General features: G+C 39.9%; 1 protein-coding gene across 2 annotated transcripts in view; it reads left to right on the top strand.

Annotated features, from left to right (window-relative positions):
* Window positions 1-5,243: 5,243 nt before the first annotated feature.
* EDIL3 (EGF like repeats and discoidin domains 3) overlaps window positions 5,244-16,805 on the top strand; it is a 425,477-nt gene continuing 413,915 nt past the window's right edge. Inside the window, exon 1 of one of the 2 annotated variants that reach the window (XM_047731177.1) lies at window positions 5,244-5,807. In XM_047731177.1, the coding sequence (XP_047587133.1) occupies window positions 5,741-5,807 (67 nt within the window). In that variant the 5' untranslated portion in view covers window positions 5,244-5,740. The remainder of the gene's footprint in view (window positions 5,808-16,805) is intronic. The other variant, XM_047731176.1, reaches the window with a different exon arrangement.

Here is a 16,805-nt window from a genome sequence, read left to right as displayed (position 1 = left end):
ACTAGCTATCCTAGGAAGGCAACCCTATGTTAGGATGGAGTGTCATTTAAAGGGAAACTTATTTTCCTTGTGTACCCACTTGGTCGCTTTGAACTTTTATTTATATACATGTGTTAATTGTTCACAGCTATTTTAGGGAGGTGAAAGCTAAGTCACTGTAATGAGTTGAGCCCGAAGGAATTGGAGGCACCAGAAGTTTCTGTTACCAGGATCAGGCTGTGAAAGGAAAGGCACACTCTTGTGTAAGGATCCTACATATTTTTGGGAAACAGACTCTGTCAGGGAATCAAGCAAGGAAATACTGGGAACTGGGAATTTGGTATAAAACATGTAACCTTAAAAATAAATTTCTCTTAGTGCTCATAGTAGAAAAACTAAAGACATTTAAAACATAACACTTAGCTATGTCTAAGGCAAGCAGTTATCTTCATAGAAAGAACCATTTGTAATTATTTGGGAAGGTAAGGCTAACACTGATGAAACAACTAGAGAAAAACAAAAAGTGTTAATTCTAAAAAGATCATGGTTCTGTAGTGCTGGAGTAACTGGGGGAGGTATTAAAGACAGGTAGGAATTCATCTAGTTACAATCTGTAGAAGGTCTTTTCAGATGCAGATAACAACGTGAGCAGAGCGTTAAAAGAAAGAATTAACTTGGTGTTTATGGAGAGCAATGGAAAAAAGGGTTATAAATTATGCCTGTATTTTAGACCATTTTTTAGAAGATTTATTCATTCTAAAGAAAGAGAGCGCGCACACAAGTGTGTGCATGAGAGAGGAGCGGGGGTGGGTAGGGCAGAAGAACAAGGAGAGAGAGAATCCCAAAAAGACTGCCCACTAAGTGTGGAGCCCCTGACTCTGAGCTCAATCTCAGGATGCTAAGACCATAACCCTGGGATCATGACCTGAAATCAAGAGTCGGGCATCTAACCTACTGAGTCACCCAGTTGCCCCTATTTTAGACAATTTAAAAATGTCCTTGGAACTCTACATTTGAGGAAAATATCCTCTAAAATGACAAATCAAGAAGGGCAGGGAGATTGGGGCCCTGGGTGGCTCAGTCATTAAGCATCGGGCTTTGGCTCAGGTCATGATCCCCATCCTGGCATAGAGCCCCAAATCTGGCTCCCTGCTCAGCAGGAAGCCTGCTTCTCCCTCTACCACTCCCTCTCTTGCTGTGTCTCCCTCTGTCAAAGAAACAAATAAAATCTTTAAAAAAAAAAAGGGGGGGGGTAGAGAGAATCCAAACTACTAAAAAAAAAAAAAAAGACAGTTACAATTAGAAAATTGAAAATATAAATAAATAAAACGGACTGCTGATCTTTGGTTTCCTCAACTATTAAATTGAAATAATAATAATGTTCACTTCAGAAAGGTTGTTGGGATGATTTAGTAAAGCAATATAAGTAAAAAATGTAGTAGTGTTTAGCATGTAGTTGATTCTCCCTAATTGTTGCCAGTAGAGTGAGTGGGCTCTGGATTCAGAATGCGTAGGTTCATTTACTGGCTCCTACACATGCTAACTTGAGACCCTGAGTGATTTATCTAGCCAATCTGTGCCTTATTCCTTCTCTCTAGGCAGGGAATAATTTAATGTATTAATTTATAGTATTAGTTTTCTCTTGCTGCTTGGAACAAGTTACCACAAATTTAGCAGTTTAGAACAGTAATAATCTCTTACCTCAAATTCTGCAGGTCATATATCCAGTAGTCTTGGCTTAGTTTTCTGCTTTCTATCTCACAAAGCTGAAATCCAACTTTTAATCCAGAGCATTTAGGATATTAAAAACAAAACAAAGTCTTTGTAAATGTAAAATAGGTTTTAAATGAAAAAATTATTTTAAAGATTTAATGGTACTGAGTGTAACTTGATCAAGCTAAGACTCTTCCAGTATCTAGTTTAATTCTAAATATTCAATTACAGAAATAATTACAGAAATAAATAGTATATTTAGTATTATTTGTTGCTTGACAAATTAAAAGGTAAATTTAAAATTTTCCAGATAATTTATTGAGGGTGATGAGTGAGGAATGGAGATAATCAGCTATTGAGGAAAAGTCTTTTAGGGTTCCATATGTGGTTGTTCTTATTTATTCATCATTATTATCATCTTCATTATCACTATGTACACATTACTGGACTAGGCACTTTTGTGCATTACAGTGAACTACCCCTATGAGTTTTACTCCATTTTACAGATGAGAATACCGAGACCTAGCCGTTAACTGACTTACCTATATTAAAAGAATCATAGTGGTAAAGATAGTATTTCAGGAGCACCTGGGTGGCTCAGTGGGTTAAGCCTCCACCTTCGGCTCAGGTCATGGTCTCAGGGTCCTGGGATTGAGCCCTGCATGGTGCTCTCCGGTCAGCAGGGAGCCTGCTTCCCCCTCCCCCTCTACCAGCCTCTCTGCCTACTTGTGATCTCTCTCTCTCTCTCTCTCTGTCAAATAAATAAGTAAAATCTTAAAAAAAAAAAAAAGATAGTATTTCAATTCAGATATGTACCATTCCAGAATCCAAGCTCTGAACCAATGAGAATTCTTGAAAACCAGTAAACTTTCCTCAGTCTTGTTTTTGTTTGTTTTGCTGATTCTTTATTCTGCTTTATTTTCAGACAATCTTTACCAAGTTGTTATCCTTATAGCACTAAATCTATAATATCTTATCGGGTAGTTTGAGAAAAAGCTTGTCATAGTGAAAAAAGAAAAGTTTGTAAAATACTGGATTAAAGACTTTTGGAAGAGTTTCTTAACCATAGGACATTTCAAAGTTTTTAATATGTTAACATTTACAAAATCTTCAAGATGCTACTTTGATATGCAATATTTCCCAAAATTATTTGATCATGGAACTTCTTTTTCCCCCCAAACTTATTAACATTTTGGGGAAGGTAAGTTCACAGAAAATATTTTGGGAGGTGCTGTTTTAAGTAATGTATAGATTCATTTTGGACACTTCAGGCACATATTTAGAGAAGCTATAAACTGTAGACTAGATCATGCATGATTAGTAAAAGTCCCTTGGTGCTTTATGAGAGGTTAAAGAAGTCATAATAGAATTTTATCCTTTTTTTAAAAAAAATCCATTTCCTGTTGTCTTTTAACATTTCTTACATTCTACTTCTGAAGAGGCAATATATGAATTTATTAAGAGTTAAATAAGTCCTGTAAGTATAAATTAGGCAAAGTGCCTGGAATATTCAAAATGAAAGTCTTATTGGTACACATCATTATTGATAAGTGGGGAAAAAAGTAAGGGTACCTGCATAGGATCTATGCATATGGATCTAAGACTATGTATCAAATTTAGACTGGAAACAGGATTTATGGAAATAAAAGCATTAAGCTGATGACATATTTTACAAGTCATCTACCTGAAAATACAGAATGGCATTTAAAGGCATATCTCCAGGTATTTAGTCATAGAATATGCATTTTAATGTAGTTTTCTTAAAGAGTTTAAAGATAAAATTTTAGTAACATGCACTGTTGCCAAAAAATTAACTTCCTAACATGCTTATTAAGGTCACATAGTATCAAAAAAGTGAGAACAGAATAAAATAGGAAAATAAAACTCTTGGGGCACATCTTTTTTCTTTAATCTCTCATCACAAAGACACTGGTTTCTGATTTAATATTTTTGAGATTTAGTACTATCCTTTAGAAATAAAACCTTAAAACTAATTTTAAATATCTCATTACAAAATGTTAGAGGTACTTTATGATGGACATGCCACAGCATGACTGAAGGTTTACTTTCAGAATTAAGTAATAATGACATGGGAGAAAGAATTTGATTGTTTAAAAGTTCCTTGCTATAACTCTGGACAGTGGCGTTCTATTCTAACATCTATGACTTTAAGCATGAAGAGTAAATAAATGATTCTTCCTCTTTGACTTAGCAAAGCCATGTGTTTAAAAAAAAAATTTTTTTAACCTTCCTGCGGAACATGAGATCAGAACAAAACTTGCTTTGACATAATTTTTGTTGCTGCTATTGTTTTGTTTTTGTGTGCCAGTGGTACAGTATCTTAACTCCTCCATGGCAACACACAATATTACTTTAAATCCACCTTGCGTCTTTGATCTCACTTCAAATTCCAAAAGGAAGGTGTTGAAGTTTAAAGGACTCAAGGAGGTAAAGGAGATGAAGTTGCATGACTAATTGTCCTGTCTCTTTCTGAGTACCCTCTCCTTTCAAATGCTTGCTTTCAAGAATGTGTCCTACAATTTTTTTTTTTTTATTTCTGTGGTTCTCTCTCTCTCTACTACCTTCTCTAGAAGAAGAAGAAAGAGCCGTATTTCATTTTGGTACCTGCAACTGATGGAATCAAATCCATGTACATAAGCAATCATTCTAATGTGAAAACAGAGGAGAAAGCACTATTTCAAGCTATGGTCTGTATTCTGCAGTCTCTTCCACTGCAAGAGAAACCATTTATACTGGGTTTTGGTGGATAGCAGAAAAATTTGACCCACCTTAGTGATACTTCAAGAATCTGTAATTGCCTTCTCTTTTCTTGCACAGTGCCCAGATTCTCCCCATTACTTCTCATCTGAAACGTGTGCTGCTTAACAAGACACGTGTCTTGTACTCGCTTTCCCCAGGCCTTCACCTTTTGGCCCCTATGAACAGATAAACTCAGGACCATCTCTTCCAGCCCTAGAGCTAATAACTAAAGTGCAGACAGAACTGCAGAGCAGCCTCGTCTTAGCTGATTAGAGTCTGGCTGTTGACGAGTTTGCATTTCCTGAGAATCGGAGCAATTCACTTTGCAGGGTTCCTTTTCTTGCGCAGCTTCTTGTCCCAAGAGTCACTTTTCAAAATCGCTTTTAACTTATTTTGTTGGCTATACTGAGAACTTCGGGGGCATCCTTAAGGTGGGACTTCAGGGGCATCCTTAACGCGGTTAATTGTAAAGGCACTGCTCGAACCAAGAGAATCTCAGACGCCAAGGTGCTTCCCTTAACCCTAGAGTCTCTGGTGTGTGCGGAGAAGGTACAGGCAATGTAGGAACTTTAGAGGTGGTGGCAGGTGCCAGGGTGTGGCTGCAGTTGTCTCCCTTTTCTCTTCCAGCAGAAGGAGCCACGAGAGAGAGAGAGAGAGAGAGAGAGAGAGGAAGAGTGAGGGAAGTGGGAGGAAAGAGGGGAAGACTGGGGGAGGGAATAAGAGGGAGGGCGAGGACGGGGGAGCGGGTGGGCACCGGGGGAGCGCGCCTGCGAAGCTCAGGCTCGCACGCACGCCGCCTCTGTTTGTACACAGTGCGCACCCGGCCGCCGGCTCGCTCCCCGCTAGCTCACGCTTCATTGTTCTCCCAAGTCAGAAGCCCCGCAGCTGCGGCGGCGAGAGCGGAGCAAGCCGAGCGCACCGTCTGCGGGTCCACAGGCGCTGGTGACCCGAAGCCGCCGCGGGAACCCGCGCCCCGCCCCGCCCCGCCCGCCGCGCCTCAGCCGGGACCCACCCGCAGCGGAGGCTGAGCCCGGCGGCGGCTCCTCAGAGCTCGCCCACCTTCTTGCGCCGGAGCGCTGGCAAAAGGGGAAGAAAGATTCCTCTATTTGGTCACCACTCTTCCTCGCGTCCTCCAAGAATTTGTTTAAGGTAGTGCTGCGGAAAGAAGACATCTTTTTGAATTCTCGGGCAGGGGCGGGGTCTGCCGCTGCCCTGCGGTGCCACCTCAGCGACGCTGCCCTCTGGAACGACCCCTGACCAGCCGGGGTCACGTTCGGGAGACAGAACCATGAAGCGCTCGGCGGCCGCTTGGCTCTTGATCGGGCTCAGCCTCGGTGTCCCCCAGTTCTGCAAAGGTGAGGCGACGGGGCCCGGGCCTCTAGGTGCGGGACAGGCTGGAGTCCCCTGGGAAATGCCGCGCAGGGGGCTGGAGGGGGTCCCCGGGGCGCGCCTGGGACGGTGAGCGCCGCGGGCGGTACGGAGGAGGCGACGCGCCCCGCATGCCTCGGAAAAGTGCTCGCAAAGTCAGAGCGGAGTGCGTGGGGCTGAGCGGGGAAGAGGGTGAGGGGTACCGGGGTGAGATCGAGGAAAGACGGGGACCGAGGGCGGTGGGGGGAGGGAACGGCGCTCTGGGGAACCAGAGGTTCCTCGGCTCACTCCGCCAGCCGGTCACTGCTCGAACCCTCCCTGGGCAATGCCGGTGATGCTAGCTACGGGCAACGGGCGGGGCTTCCGCGGGGGCCCGAGCTGGGAATTAAGCTTGCGGGCGTCATCTGCTTGAAAGGGGAAGAGGCTGGAGAGCCGCATGGTCGTCTGTCCCCCGGGTACGGCTCTCGGATGTGGGCCGGGGCTGAGCGGTTTACAAATCCAAAACTGGCCCTGGGAGTTCTGGAGGTGGGCGAGGTGGAGACGGGTCTGACAAGTCAGTTCGGCGTTCTGCTGCCTTCCCAGGCAGGACTCGCTGCGTGGATTACAGAAAAACCCTAGGAACCCGCCTCTCCTCTAACCCCCAGGGGCTCGGAGCTTGGCTCAGCACTGCCTCCGGGCACAACCCTAACTCTTGGTAGTAGAGAATCTTGCAGTGGGAGACATCCTCGCTCCCCCGCCCAAAAGCAGAAAAGTTGTAAGAGCTGGTCTGGTTGTGTTTTCCGTGACTTGTGTGAAATAAGCCAGCCTACAAAAAAATTGCAGGGCTTCAGTGAGTCTCCTGCGGAGTTGTATAGACGAATTTCAGGTCCTTTGCGGAGGGTGGCTTGTCAAGACGAGCCCTTGTCCCGGCCACGTCACTGAGCGGGTCCGGGCTGAAGTTGGCGCTGGTAAACGGCAGAAGGAGCGACAGGGGGCCCAGGGGAGACCGCGCAAGAGGGACTTGCGCCCCTTCTGCGCTCACGGATAAGGACAGCCGCTTCTAAGGGGTCCGAGGGTAATAGAACCCTTAGCAGGCTGCTTCAAGTGGAGAACTGAGTGCACTACAGGGTTTTAAATGTGCCTCTAAAAAAGGATAGTTGAATTAAAAGCGTTGACTCGAATCCATTTGAAATTCACACCGCATGTGTATTCTACACCATCCATGCCTGCATCCATCCATTTATTTGTTTCATAGGAAAACCGTGAGCTCTTGGGCAACTGTTTGCCCAAGAAGCTTGGTGTTCCTGGATGCCCTCACTGCCCTGCCAGTAGCGATCCATGGCGGTGCTCTGCCTCGGCCTCCCTCTCTCCCCCAGACTGTGGCTATTTTCCCCAGCGTGTAGGCGTGTGTGTAGGTGTGTGCCTTGCCAGCGTTTACAAAGTGCCCTTCTAGTTATCAGGCAGAGGCAGTCACTCCACTGAAGGTTAAGGAATGGTAATGGTTTTGTAGTTGCTCGGCTGAGTTCCCTAGCGATATGGAAAAGACAGGGCTCCCACCACTGTTATTTTTCCTTTCTCCTGTTTCCCGTCTGGATTCCTTCAGCACTTCGTGCCTTAGCAGGAAGGGGAAGGGAAGAACTGCAGGCACTACCTTCTCCTCCTCCCTTCCCCGCCTCCGTTCCCACCCCAAACACGAAAACACACATTCACCCACTCACACGCACCTACACCGTGCCACCGCAGCCACCATCTGTCCCCGAGCTGAGGTGGAGTGCGGCGGGGGTGGAGGAGGAGATAATGTGTCTAGCGTGTGTGGCCGCGCTCTCCTCGCTGGGTCTGGTTGCGGGAACCCTGGGGCGCGGTGAGTCTTGGCTCACTGCAGCCGGGAGCTCTGCCTCCTAAAGATACCCACGCCTAGGGCACAGCTTACTCCGCCAGACAAACCACGGTGTTGCCGGGGCTCTCCATTCCCTCTTCCAAACAATAATCGGGCAGCGGCATACTCCATATTCTCCATATTCAAAAGGATTGCTCCTTTTTTTTTTCTTCCCCAGCCAGCCTGTGATTAGAGGGAAAGAGGGATTTAAGAAAGAAACGGATCATTTTCCATGAGCCCTTTCTGTTAAACTTGCACCTTTCTAATTTGTTCTCCTTCAGCCCTGCAGAAGGCAGAGTGCAGCTTGTGTGACAGCTCCAAACAATTAAACTTTGAGTAAACTTATTGAAACCAGTGTTAACACTGAGAATTTCCCTTGGCATTCCCCTGCCCCAGACATCGTTTATCTGATGTAGCCTTTTAGAAATTGGTGTTTCCCTGTGTGGGTTGCAGTTTACGGTGTATTAATGATTGGGATATGGTAATTTCTTTTATTAGCCGTTTTTATCTTAAAATTAAACCAATGGATCAGTCAGATTGAATATTTTATTAACTCTTAAATTATTCACCGCTGTGGGTTGCTCTGAAAAATCCAATAACATGCATACAGTTGCAGCAAGCACGTGACATCTTATGCAATCTGTCCCTGTGCCTGCAGTTGGTGCCTGAAGTCTTTAAGCAAATGGCACTGTCTAAAAATGTCTAGACATGTCCTAAATACTATGAATCATTGGCATTTGAATTTCCTTTTTTTAATCAATGGTGTTTTTTAGTTATTCTACGTGAGAATAAATTAGTACCTGAACAGTCTCACTCAAGATAATAACAGGATGCTTCTATAATTAGTATAGCAATATCTACAGTGAATAACAGATTTTTGTGTTTTTAAAAATTTATTACACATTAGTGTCTTTGTTACTTAATTTACATGACCGTGAATTCTGTACTTTAAAAGTAAGTGCTAATTCAGATGCCAAATGAAGCACCTAAAAATAATTTTAGGTGAACTAAAAATAATAAAGTGAAGATAAAGTATCGTGCTTTGACAGTTTTACACTAATGCAAAATCTTGGCCATCCCAAACACTGTGGTGATACAGCATACTTTCCCCTCTCTGCTCCTGAAAAGGTTTTGCTTATTCTTGAACTATTTCTTTAGAACTGAAATTTATTTTGTTTTAAATATGGATGTGGTTTTGGGAAAACATTTATAATAATAAAAATTATGGTTAAAAGATTGAAATGCTACATTCTTCTTCTATGGTCTTGAAGTTACAAAGATCTTCAAAAGTAGGGAAATGTATTTCACTTCAGTACTCTAAATTAAAACTCTCGTATTTTTCTCAAATATCTTAAGATCAGTGTTTATACATGTACTCAGGATCTAAGGTATTTTTTGTAAGTATTTTAATAAAGTTTGCTTTTATTGCCAGATATGTGTGATTTTTTCCTTCTCATAAAATTATAGCAATGTAAAGTGAAAGGATAAAATATACAATACTAATATAAAATAGCTTAGTTACTCAAAACCATTGCAAAATATAAGTTTGACAGTTCCTAGAGTCTAAATTAGTAGTCCATACTCTTAATTTTACTGATACTAAGATAAAAATTTCAAATAGCTAATTTGTTTTCAAAACTTTTAGTTTTTTTTGAAGGGTTTTCCATAATGGGATGGACTGTATATCTTATCATTTGTGCACAATTTAAAAAAAAAAAAAAACCCTGCCTGATCTGAGAGTTTCATAAAGCGTAAGAAAGTAATTCTGGTATTTGTAATATACTGAGTACACTTGCAGGTGCAATAGCTCTGAGTACGATATATAATGTAGTAGGTTCATCATATTCTTGCCAAAACAAACAAAAACCCCATAAAACGGTGGAGACTTTAGAACTCAGTTCAAGACAGAGCAAATCATTATGAGTAGGTACTGAAAAACAAACAGCAAATTTTGTAAATACGTAAATAATGGTATGACTTCTCTTAGCTAATCAGTTTACTTTTTACAGAGTTGAATTTATTTCCTAAGTAGTTTATAAACTGATATTATTGTGAAAAAATAGTAGAAAACGAAAACTGAGCCATTCCTATTATTCAATTCTCTTTTTTTTTAAAGATTTTGTTTATTTATTTATTTGAACAGAGAAAGAGAGATCACAAGCAGGCGGGGGGCGGGGGTGGTAGGGAGCCAGCTCCTTGCTGAGCAGAGAGCCCAATGGTTGGGGGCTGAGGGTGGGTTGGAGGCTGGATCCCAGGACCCTGAGATCATGACCTGAGCTGAAGGCAGAGGCTTAACCCACTGAGCCACCCAGCCGCTCCTATTATTCATTTCTTGTCTGTGTTGTAGGGAAGACCCCTGGCATGTTTTTTGTTTGTTTAATCATAGCTCATGGTATGATTGTAATATCTTTTGGTTAATTAAAACAAACATGTGTTTATATACAAAGAGTCAAATGATTGCCCATGTGAAGTAGAATGAGTATTGGAATTTTTCTCATGGTTATCTGATAATGTTAGAAATTAAGTACTATACATACTACTTACATACTAAGTAGTAAATAAATTACTACTTAGTTGTCACTGGAGAAACCTTTAAAAAGTCTTTGATTTGAGGAAGTTGTTGAAGGGAAAACCCAACAAGGATCAACTGTGCCCTTGCCAGCAGGTGTCAGGATTATCAATGGAGATCTTTTAAAGGAAAGTTGGAAAAAATAAAAAGTAAACTAGTAAAGGTGAATCTGCAAATCCTTGGAAAGTGACTTTCTGCTCTGTATGAAACTGATGTTGTTAGTTAGTTTTCAGTGCTCCCTTGAGATGGAGAGGGACGGTGAATTGTAAGAACCTACTGCTTTTACCATAATTTTTAAACTTGGAAACAGAGTTACTCAAATTGCCACAAACAAGCGCATGTCTAGGTTGAGCCATTATTTTTCAGGGGTCTCTTGAGATCCATCCAAGGAAATGCACATAGATCTATGAGGTACTTGCTGTGAAGCAATTATTGCTGAAATGTTTAGCATACTCTTAAGCATACACTCCATATCAACTCTTAAGTTTTATAAATAGAAAATTCTGTTAGATTGATTTGCATGCATCTAAGTTCAATTGCACATTTGTACACATCTATAGTACTGGTGAGAGATCACTAGTTATCATTTTCTATCACAATGGTAAAGTGTATGTTTCCTGGAGCTTGCAAGTATCTAACTAGCATAAGTCATGTGGCCAAAAGAGACTAAATGATACAATAAAGTTTTGTCAGTATCCATTTTAAGCAGTTATTAATCCTTATATATGGGCCTATTGCATATCAATAGCTTTTAGTAACTTGACAAGATTTATTTATTTTTAATTGATCCTTAACTGATAATCATTCCTTTCAGATTAGTTCTAGTATCTGCTGATATAGCCCTTCAAACTGGGTTACAGATTCGCCATTGCACCATTTCTTACACAGTTGCTGACATCATGCCAAGCAGTCTGTCTCCAGTTGCCATCCTTTCTGAGTCACTCCTCCTAAAATAAAAATTCTTTTCATTTCTCTCAATCTTCATCTTTCTCCTCTTCTCTTCCTGCCTCCTCAACATTTCTTTGCCGGATAGCATCTAGGGCACCTAATCCACTATAAAATTCTGTCATCATTATTACGAGGTTGCCAATCTCCAAAACATTGTGGAATTGGCCATTTACTTTTTGTGTGTGAAGAAAAAAACTTGATAATCGGAAGCCTCTATTACTAAATCCTGAGGTTTGAAAACAGAAATGGAAATAAGTTAAGATCGTAGTTATGGAGCACCTTGAGATTTTCCATCTTGGTTTGGAAACAGTGTCCTGCCTGAAACTATCATCTGGGCAATGATTTATATCCATTGTACCTGTAGAAAACTCTCTTGATTTGTCTGTAACACATAGCTGAGAAACTAGCAGAAAACATCAAAAACTCATGACCACGTACAATAGATACTGCATTAATACTTAAATCATATAGAAAAGTCCATGTCTCTTGGTTTTTAAGTTCTTGGGCTTTCTATAAACTGGATCCAGAAATGAAAGTCACATGAGGTAATAGGTCAGTCTTAATCAGGGCAAAAAAACCATGGCAGCCTTTAGACTGAAACGGGACTTAAAAATCTGTGCAAAAGCAACGATCCCTTACAGTGTGAAAACCAGGGACATTTATGGAGGGGGAGAAACTAAGTATAAAGGCCAAAAGGCATTCATGTGAGAAAGAATATTATAATAACTGTTGCCAATATTGGCCTTGCTTCCTAGACAAAGATTCACTACAATATGTTCAGCATTTGAGGGCACAAAGCAGTAAAATGCATACATTATTGAAGAGATTTTGTCAAAAATGTTGAAGCTTGTAAAACCTGCTTAATGGTGGAAGAGACAGATATCCCAAGAATTTACTTGTTTCATATGCTATTTTCCCATCATTCCGGAAACTATGCTATTATATATTTTCTAGTGATTCTTTTTCCCCTAAAATAATGAATGAAAGTGTTAGGAAATACAGGACTCAATTTTGTATAAAAGAAGTAGGCCACAGAATGCAAATAAGATACCCTGCAATTATTTGGTTATATTTTAGAGGAAAAATGTGTTGCTATTTTGTTCTTTAAAATATGCACTATTATAGTGATAGTAACTGTGTAGGATTTGTTCAGCAAGAGATTTAATAGTGCATGAAGCAGAATGGAGGATTTAAGTACAAGAATTGAAGCGAAGGCTTTTTCCAAGTACTAAAGTACTTTGGAATGTGATTGTTACTATGGAGAAAGAAGATTGAGTCTATACCTTAGCTTTACTTTTTCTCTTTTCTAAAGCAGGTCTGGATCAGACTGATTAAGGATAATTTAATGTAGTATAACAGTCCATAAATGGGAAGGCAAGGGTTTTAATCTCATGCTAGATGACATTGTGTTGATTTGAAGCTAATCTATCAATGGGGTTAGGCCATCGTGTATTCTTCAAGGTTTATGCTTGCTGTTTGATAAAGTTTTTAATTTGGGGAATGCAGAATAATCCTCTTGAGGCTTTTCTTGCTGTACTGAGGCCAGGATGACCATGTACATTTTACTGATGCCAAAGATTATATGAAGACAACCATAGTAAAATGGGTTCATGACTCCCGAACAGAAAAGAGTAGAAGAGTCAAATGAGAACACCGGAGAATATTTTTATTTGAAATAAGTTGATGACTCCCTCCCAGTAATGTCTGCCACCTCAAGGCATCAATCTTCATCCATGCTCATATCTTTCATGCCCTTCTCCCCTCATTTTTCTCTTCAAATACTAATTGAAATCTCATTTTGCTTTGTTTATTCATCTTTTTTCCCTTGGAAGAGTCTAATTTTGTGAACACTAACTTTTGAAATATCAGCTATGGGCAAACAATAAGCAAATTACCATCCAAAACGTTTTAGCATTTATACTGCAAGTTCTTGTGTCACATTTCGGGCTTCCTGTAGAGACGGGGCTTACAAGGGAGCTAGGCAAAACAAACGATCCAACTAAACAACAACAAAACCCCAAATAGACAGCCAGTGTACATTCAAATGAATGGAACTATGCTGCCTCATCAGTATTCCTCAAGAAGGAGCCACACATTTTAAACAGCAATTTGTCTTTTACAGAAAAAGTAAGTCAAAAGTAGTTTCAGGGGTGCCTGAGTGGTTCAGTGGGTTAAGGATCTGCCTTAGGCTCAGGTCATGATTCCAGGGTCCAAAGATCAAGCCCCACATGGGCTCTCTCCTCAGTGGGGAGTCTGCTTCTCCCTCAACCTCTCTTTCTCTGTCAAATAAAATAAATAAACTCTTTTTAAAAAGCTTCAGAGACTTTAAAAGCTTTGTTTCTTATTTAACTGTTTTTGTTTTGTTTTATTTGATTTTACAGTCTGTGTTGTAGAATGAGCATACTTTGAAAATACCAATGCTCCTGCAAAAGCATTGTTAAAAATATAATATTAACATATAGGCATGATGTAAAGTGCTTTCTATGGTTGTTTTGCATCTTCAGTTAAAAGAAGAACCACCTCTAAGTGATAGGCTTCGTACTTAAATACAGGGTTCTGACTGATTTCCAACTGACTATAATTTTGACCCAGAAGCAGTAATTTTTCAGGAATCAGTTTGTTTTTTCCTTTCTTTTCTTTACTTGGGGACTGACAGCAGTCAGTTTAAGCACCTTGTTAGACAAGTTAACAAGCGCATTCACTTTGATTTCTCTCAAGTACAGTTAAAAGGTCTAGTATTTATTGAGTTCATGCAATGTGTTCCACTGTTCTAAGTACCACTGTGATTCTTCTAAGTCAGTGGGGCTCCAGGTACTGTTATTATTTACATATGAGTAAGAAAACAGAAATAGAGGTTAAATCATTTCCCAAGATCACACAGTTACCAAGTAGCTTGTTAGAATTAGAATCCAGGTTAAATCTCGAGCCTGCTTTCTTAACTACTAAGGCATGCTATGTCAATGAGTGACACAGCCTGTGTGTCCTGGGGATAGTTTGTTAGATGATCTTCTTATTTATGAAACACACACTTCGTATCTCTTACTATTTAACTGGTAGATATTTTGGAAAGGGTAAATTTATTTCGTCTCTTGAGACAATATTTTTAAATTTTTCTAATTTTAATTTCTAATTTTCGATGGTAAAATTTCACATTCAGAAATAAAGGTTGGTGTATGCTCTCTTTGGTTAGAAAGAGTTGATGTGTCTTTCAGAATCATGCATCACCAGAAAGAACAGCAAAGGTAGGGAAGAGAAGAGGAGCAATGGGGAAATGATTCAAAACTCATTTTCTTCACAGTTTTGTCATTCAGTTTATTGCAACATGATTTTTAAACTTTCCCCCCCCCTTTGGTTTTCTAGGATTCCACTGCTCCTCTGCATTGTTTCATTGTTACTCAATATAATGTGTGAGAGCATGCTTTCTTTGTAATTATCAGATATATAATATAGGACAAAGTGATTTTAAAGGTTAACAAGGTTTTTATTTCTGTTAGCTTAATGAAGGTATTTAATTTGCATTACATCCTACCCTCATTTAATTTTATTTCTATGTAAACCCATTAAGAAATTTTAGCCAAACAAAAGCACCAAATGGTCTCAAACCACATCAGCTAGAAAATTATATTTCCTGGTTTATCTTAACAATTATTTAACCAAATGATGGTTTATTTTTTTTTAACTAGTATTGGGTAATTTTCAACATTCTACAAAATTATGAAAGTTATACCATCTAATATGAGATCACCTTATTAATAACACTGTACATCCGTACAATGCTTAATACTGTAAATAGACCTCTGCATTATTATATTTATTCCCCTAGAGTAATAATAATAAAACAATAGGGAAAATTTCTTAGGCATTTCCCATTTCCATTCTGTGGACCATAAGCAGAGAAAGCATTCTAAATTTCTTTTATCAGCTAAGGAACCTGAGGTTCAGAAAGTCACATGGTCTGTAGTTCAAGCAACCAATGAGTTTGAACTTGACTCCACACATTGTAGTTCCAACATACTTTTTCTTCTTTTCTGCTATACCACTTTACTTGTGGTAATTATAGTTATACTTTTTTCTCAGTTCTTGGACTCATAAGATGAGAAGGGGGAGTTGGTATCTGATTGCTTTTTCAAAAACTATTCCAAACTGCCTCTCATTCCCATAAGAACACTTTCTTGCCATCAGCCTATAACACCTCCTTTCTTCTTGGGAGTCTGTTATTTACCAACCATAATGACATCCTAAACTTTCTCAATGGCTTCAGAACTTTCTTCTCTCACATTTATCCACTTAAAAATCTTTCATGCGTGAGCTTGTGACCCTTTTGACATTCTGGTATTGAACTTCTTGGAAGTTCCCAACACTCATGATTCCCATCTCCATTTTTAGGAACCTATTGGTAATGCTGTTTAGTAGACCTTATCATCACATGATTTGCTCAACAAAGAGTACTTTACATTTCTCAGACTTTTTCTTACCAGAATTATCATCTTTCTGCCTCTCTTTGCCTTTCATTCCCACAAACTCACTCTTGCCACTGCTCTAATTTTTAGTCCTACTTCTCTCTCTTCTTTCCCAACCTAGTCTTTGTGGTTTTCCATTTTCAGGGGTATTCAACTACTTATGAATTTCTCAGCCCAGATGCTTTATACCATTTTTGCCTCATTAGTCCCAAACTAAGGTAATTTTCAAAGTCCCATTCCTATCCCTGCAACCAAGAAAATCGGAGTGCTGTCAGAAAGGTAGTATGGCTTCACTGGAAGTCCTGGTGGAGCTGAAAGGTTGAATTGGGGGTCCTAAAAGGAATGAGCAAGAAAGATAGAAAGTGATTTTATGAGAGGTATTATGGGGCACTGTAGAAATTATATGGAAATTACAGCTATTGATAATTGTAAATTTTGGAACATAACCATAGGACTTATGGTGAAGGAGGATAGAAGACAAGATCATTAAAAGAACAGAGGCAAAGAATGTTGTAAAAATCATTTATTTATATGAGTATTGAAATCCTGAAAAGTTATACAAGAAGAAATGTTGGAGAGAATGACCATGAACCAGTAACAGAAATCTTCAAGGAATGAGGGCATATAGTGCAGAGATCAGGAGATAACTACAGTAAGAGGATAGTATTGGGGAATAGAGATCTATTACATGAAATTAAAACTAGGTGGGGGGTTGTTTTTTGTTTTTGAGAAGGAGAAAGAATGTCTAGGAAGTTGCTTTGAAGAGTAGGAAAGACTAATGCTATATCTCAGGTCTAGCAGCTTTGAAAGAGAAAAGAGTATCCAGCTAAGAGGGCAGTGACTCAGAGGACAGCTGATTCATTTTAGAGCAGGAAGACTGGTAGTAATTGCCTAGTCCCAAGCCTCATGCTCTTAGACAGTCCTCATCCTACAGCTTTTGACATGTTGAGCTCATTATAATAATTGATATATCTCACTAGGAGCAGTGCTTTTAAGCACATAAAATATGTTTTCATATGTAACAGCTCTTTTAAACCTCACAGCCATCTAGGGAGGTTATCATTATCCTCATTGGCAGATGAGAATATAGATGAGAAGAGGTAGGTGGTCAGTACTCAAACTAAGCCTTACATCCAAATCCAGGACTCACTTC

This window comes from Lutra lutra, chromosome 5 (genome assembly GCF_902655055.1).
Source record: "Lutra lutra chromosome 5, mLutLut1.2, whole genome shotgun sequence".
In the NCBI taxonomy this organism is placed as follows: Eukaryota; Metazoa; Chordata; class Mammalia; order Carnivora; family Mustelidae; genus Lutra; species Lutra lutra.
This window is presented reverse-complemented; position numbering and strand designations above follow the sequence as displayed.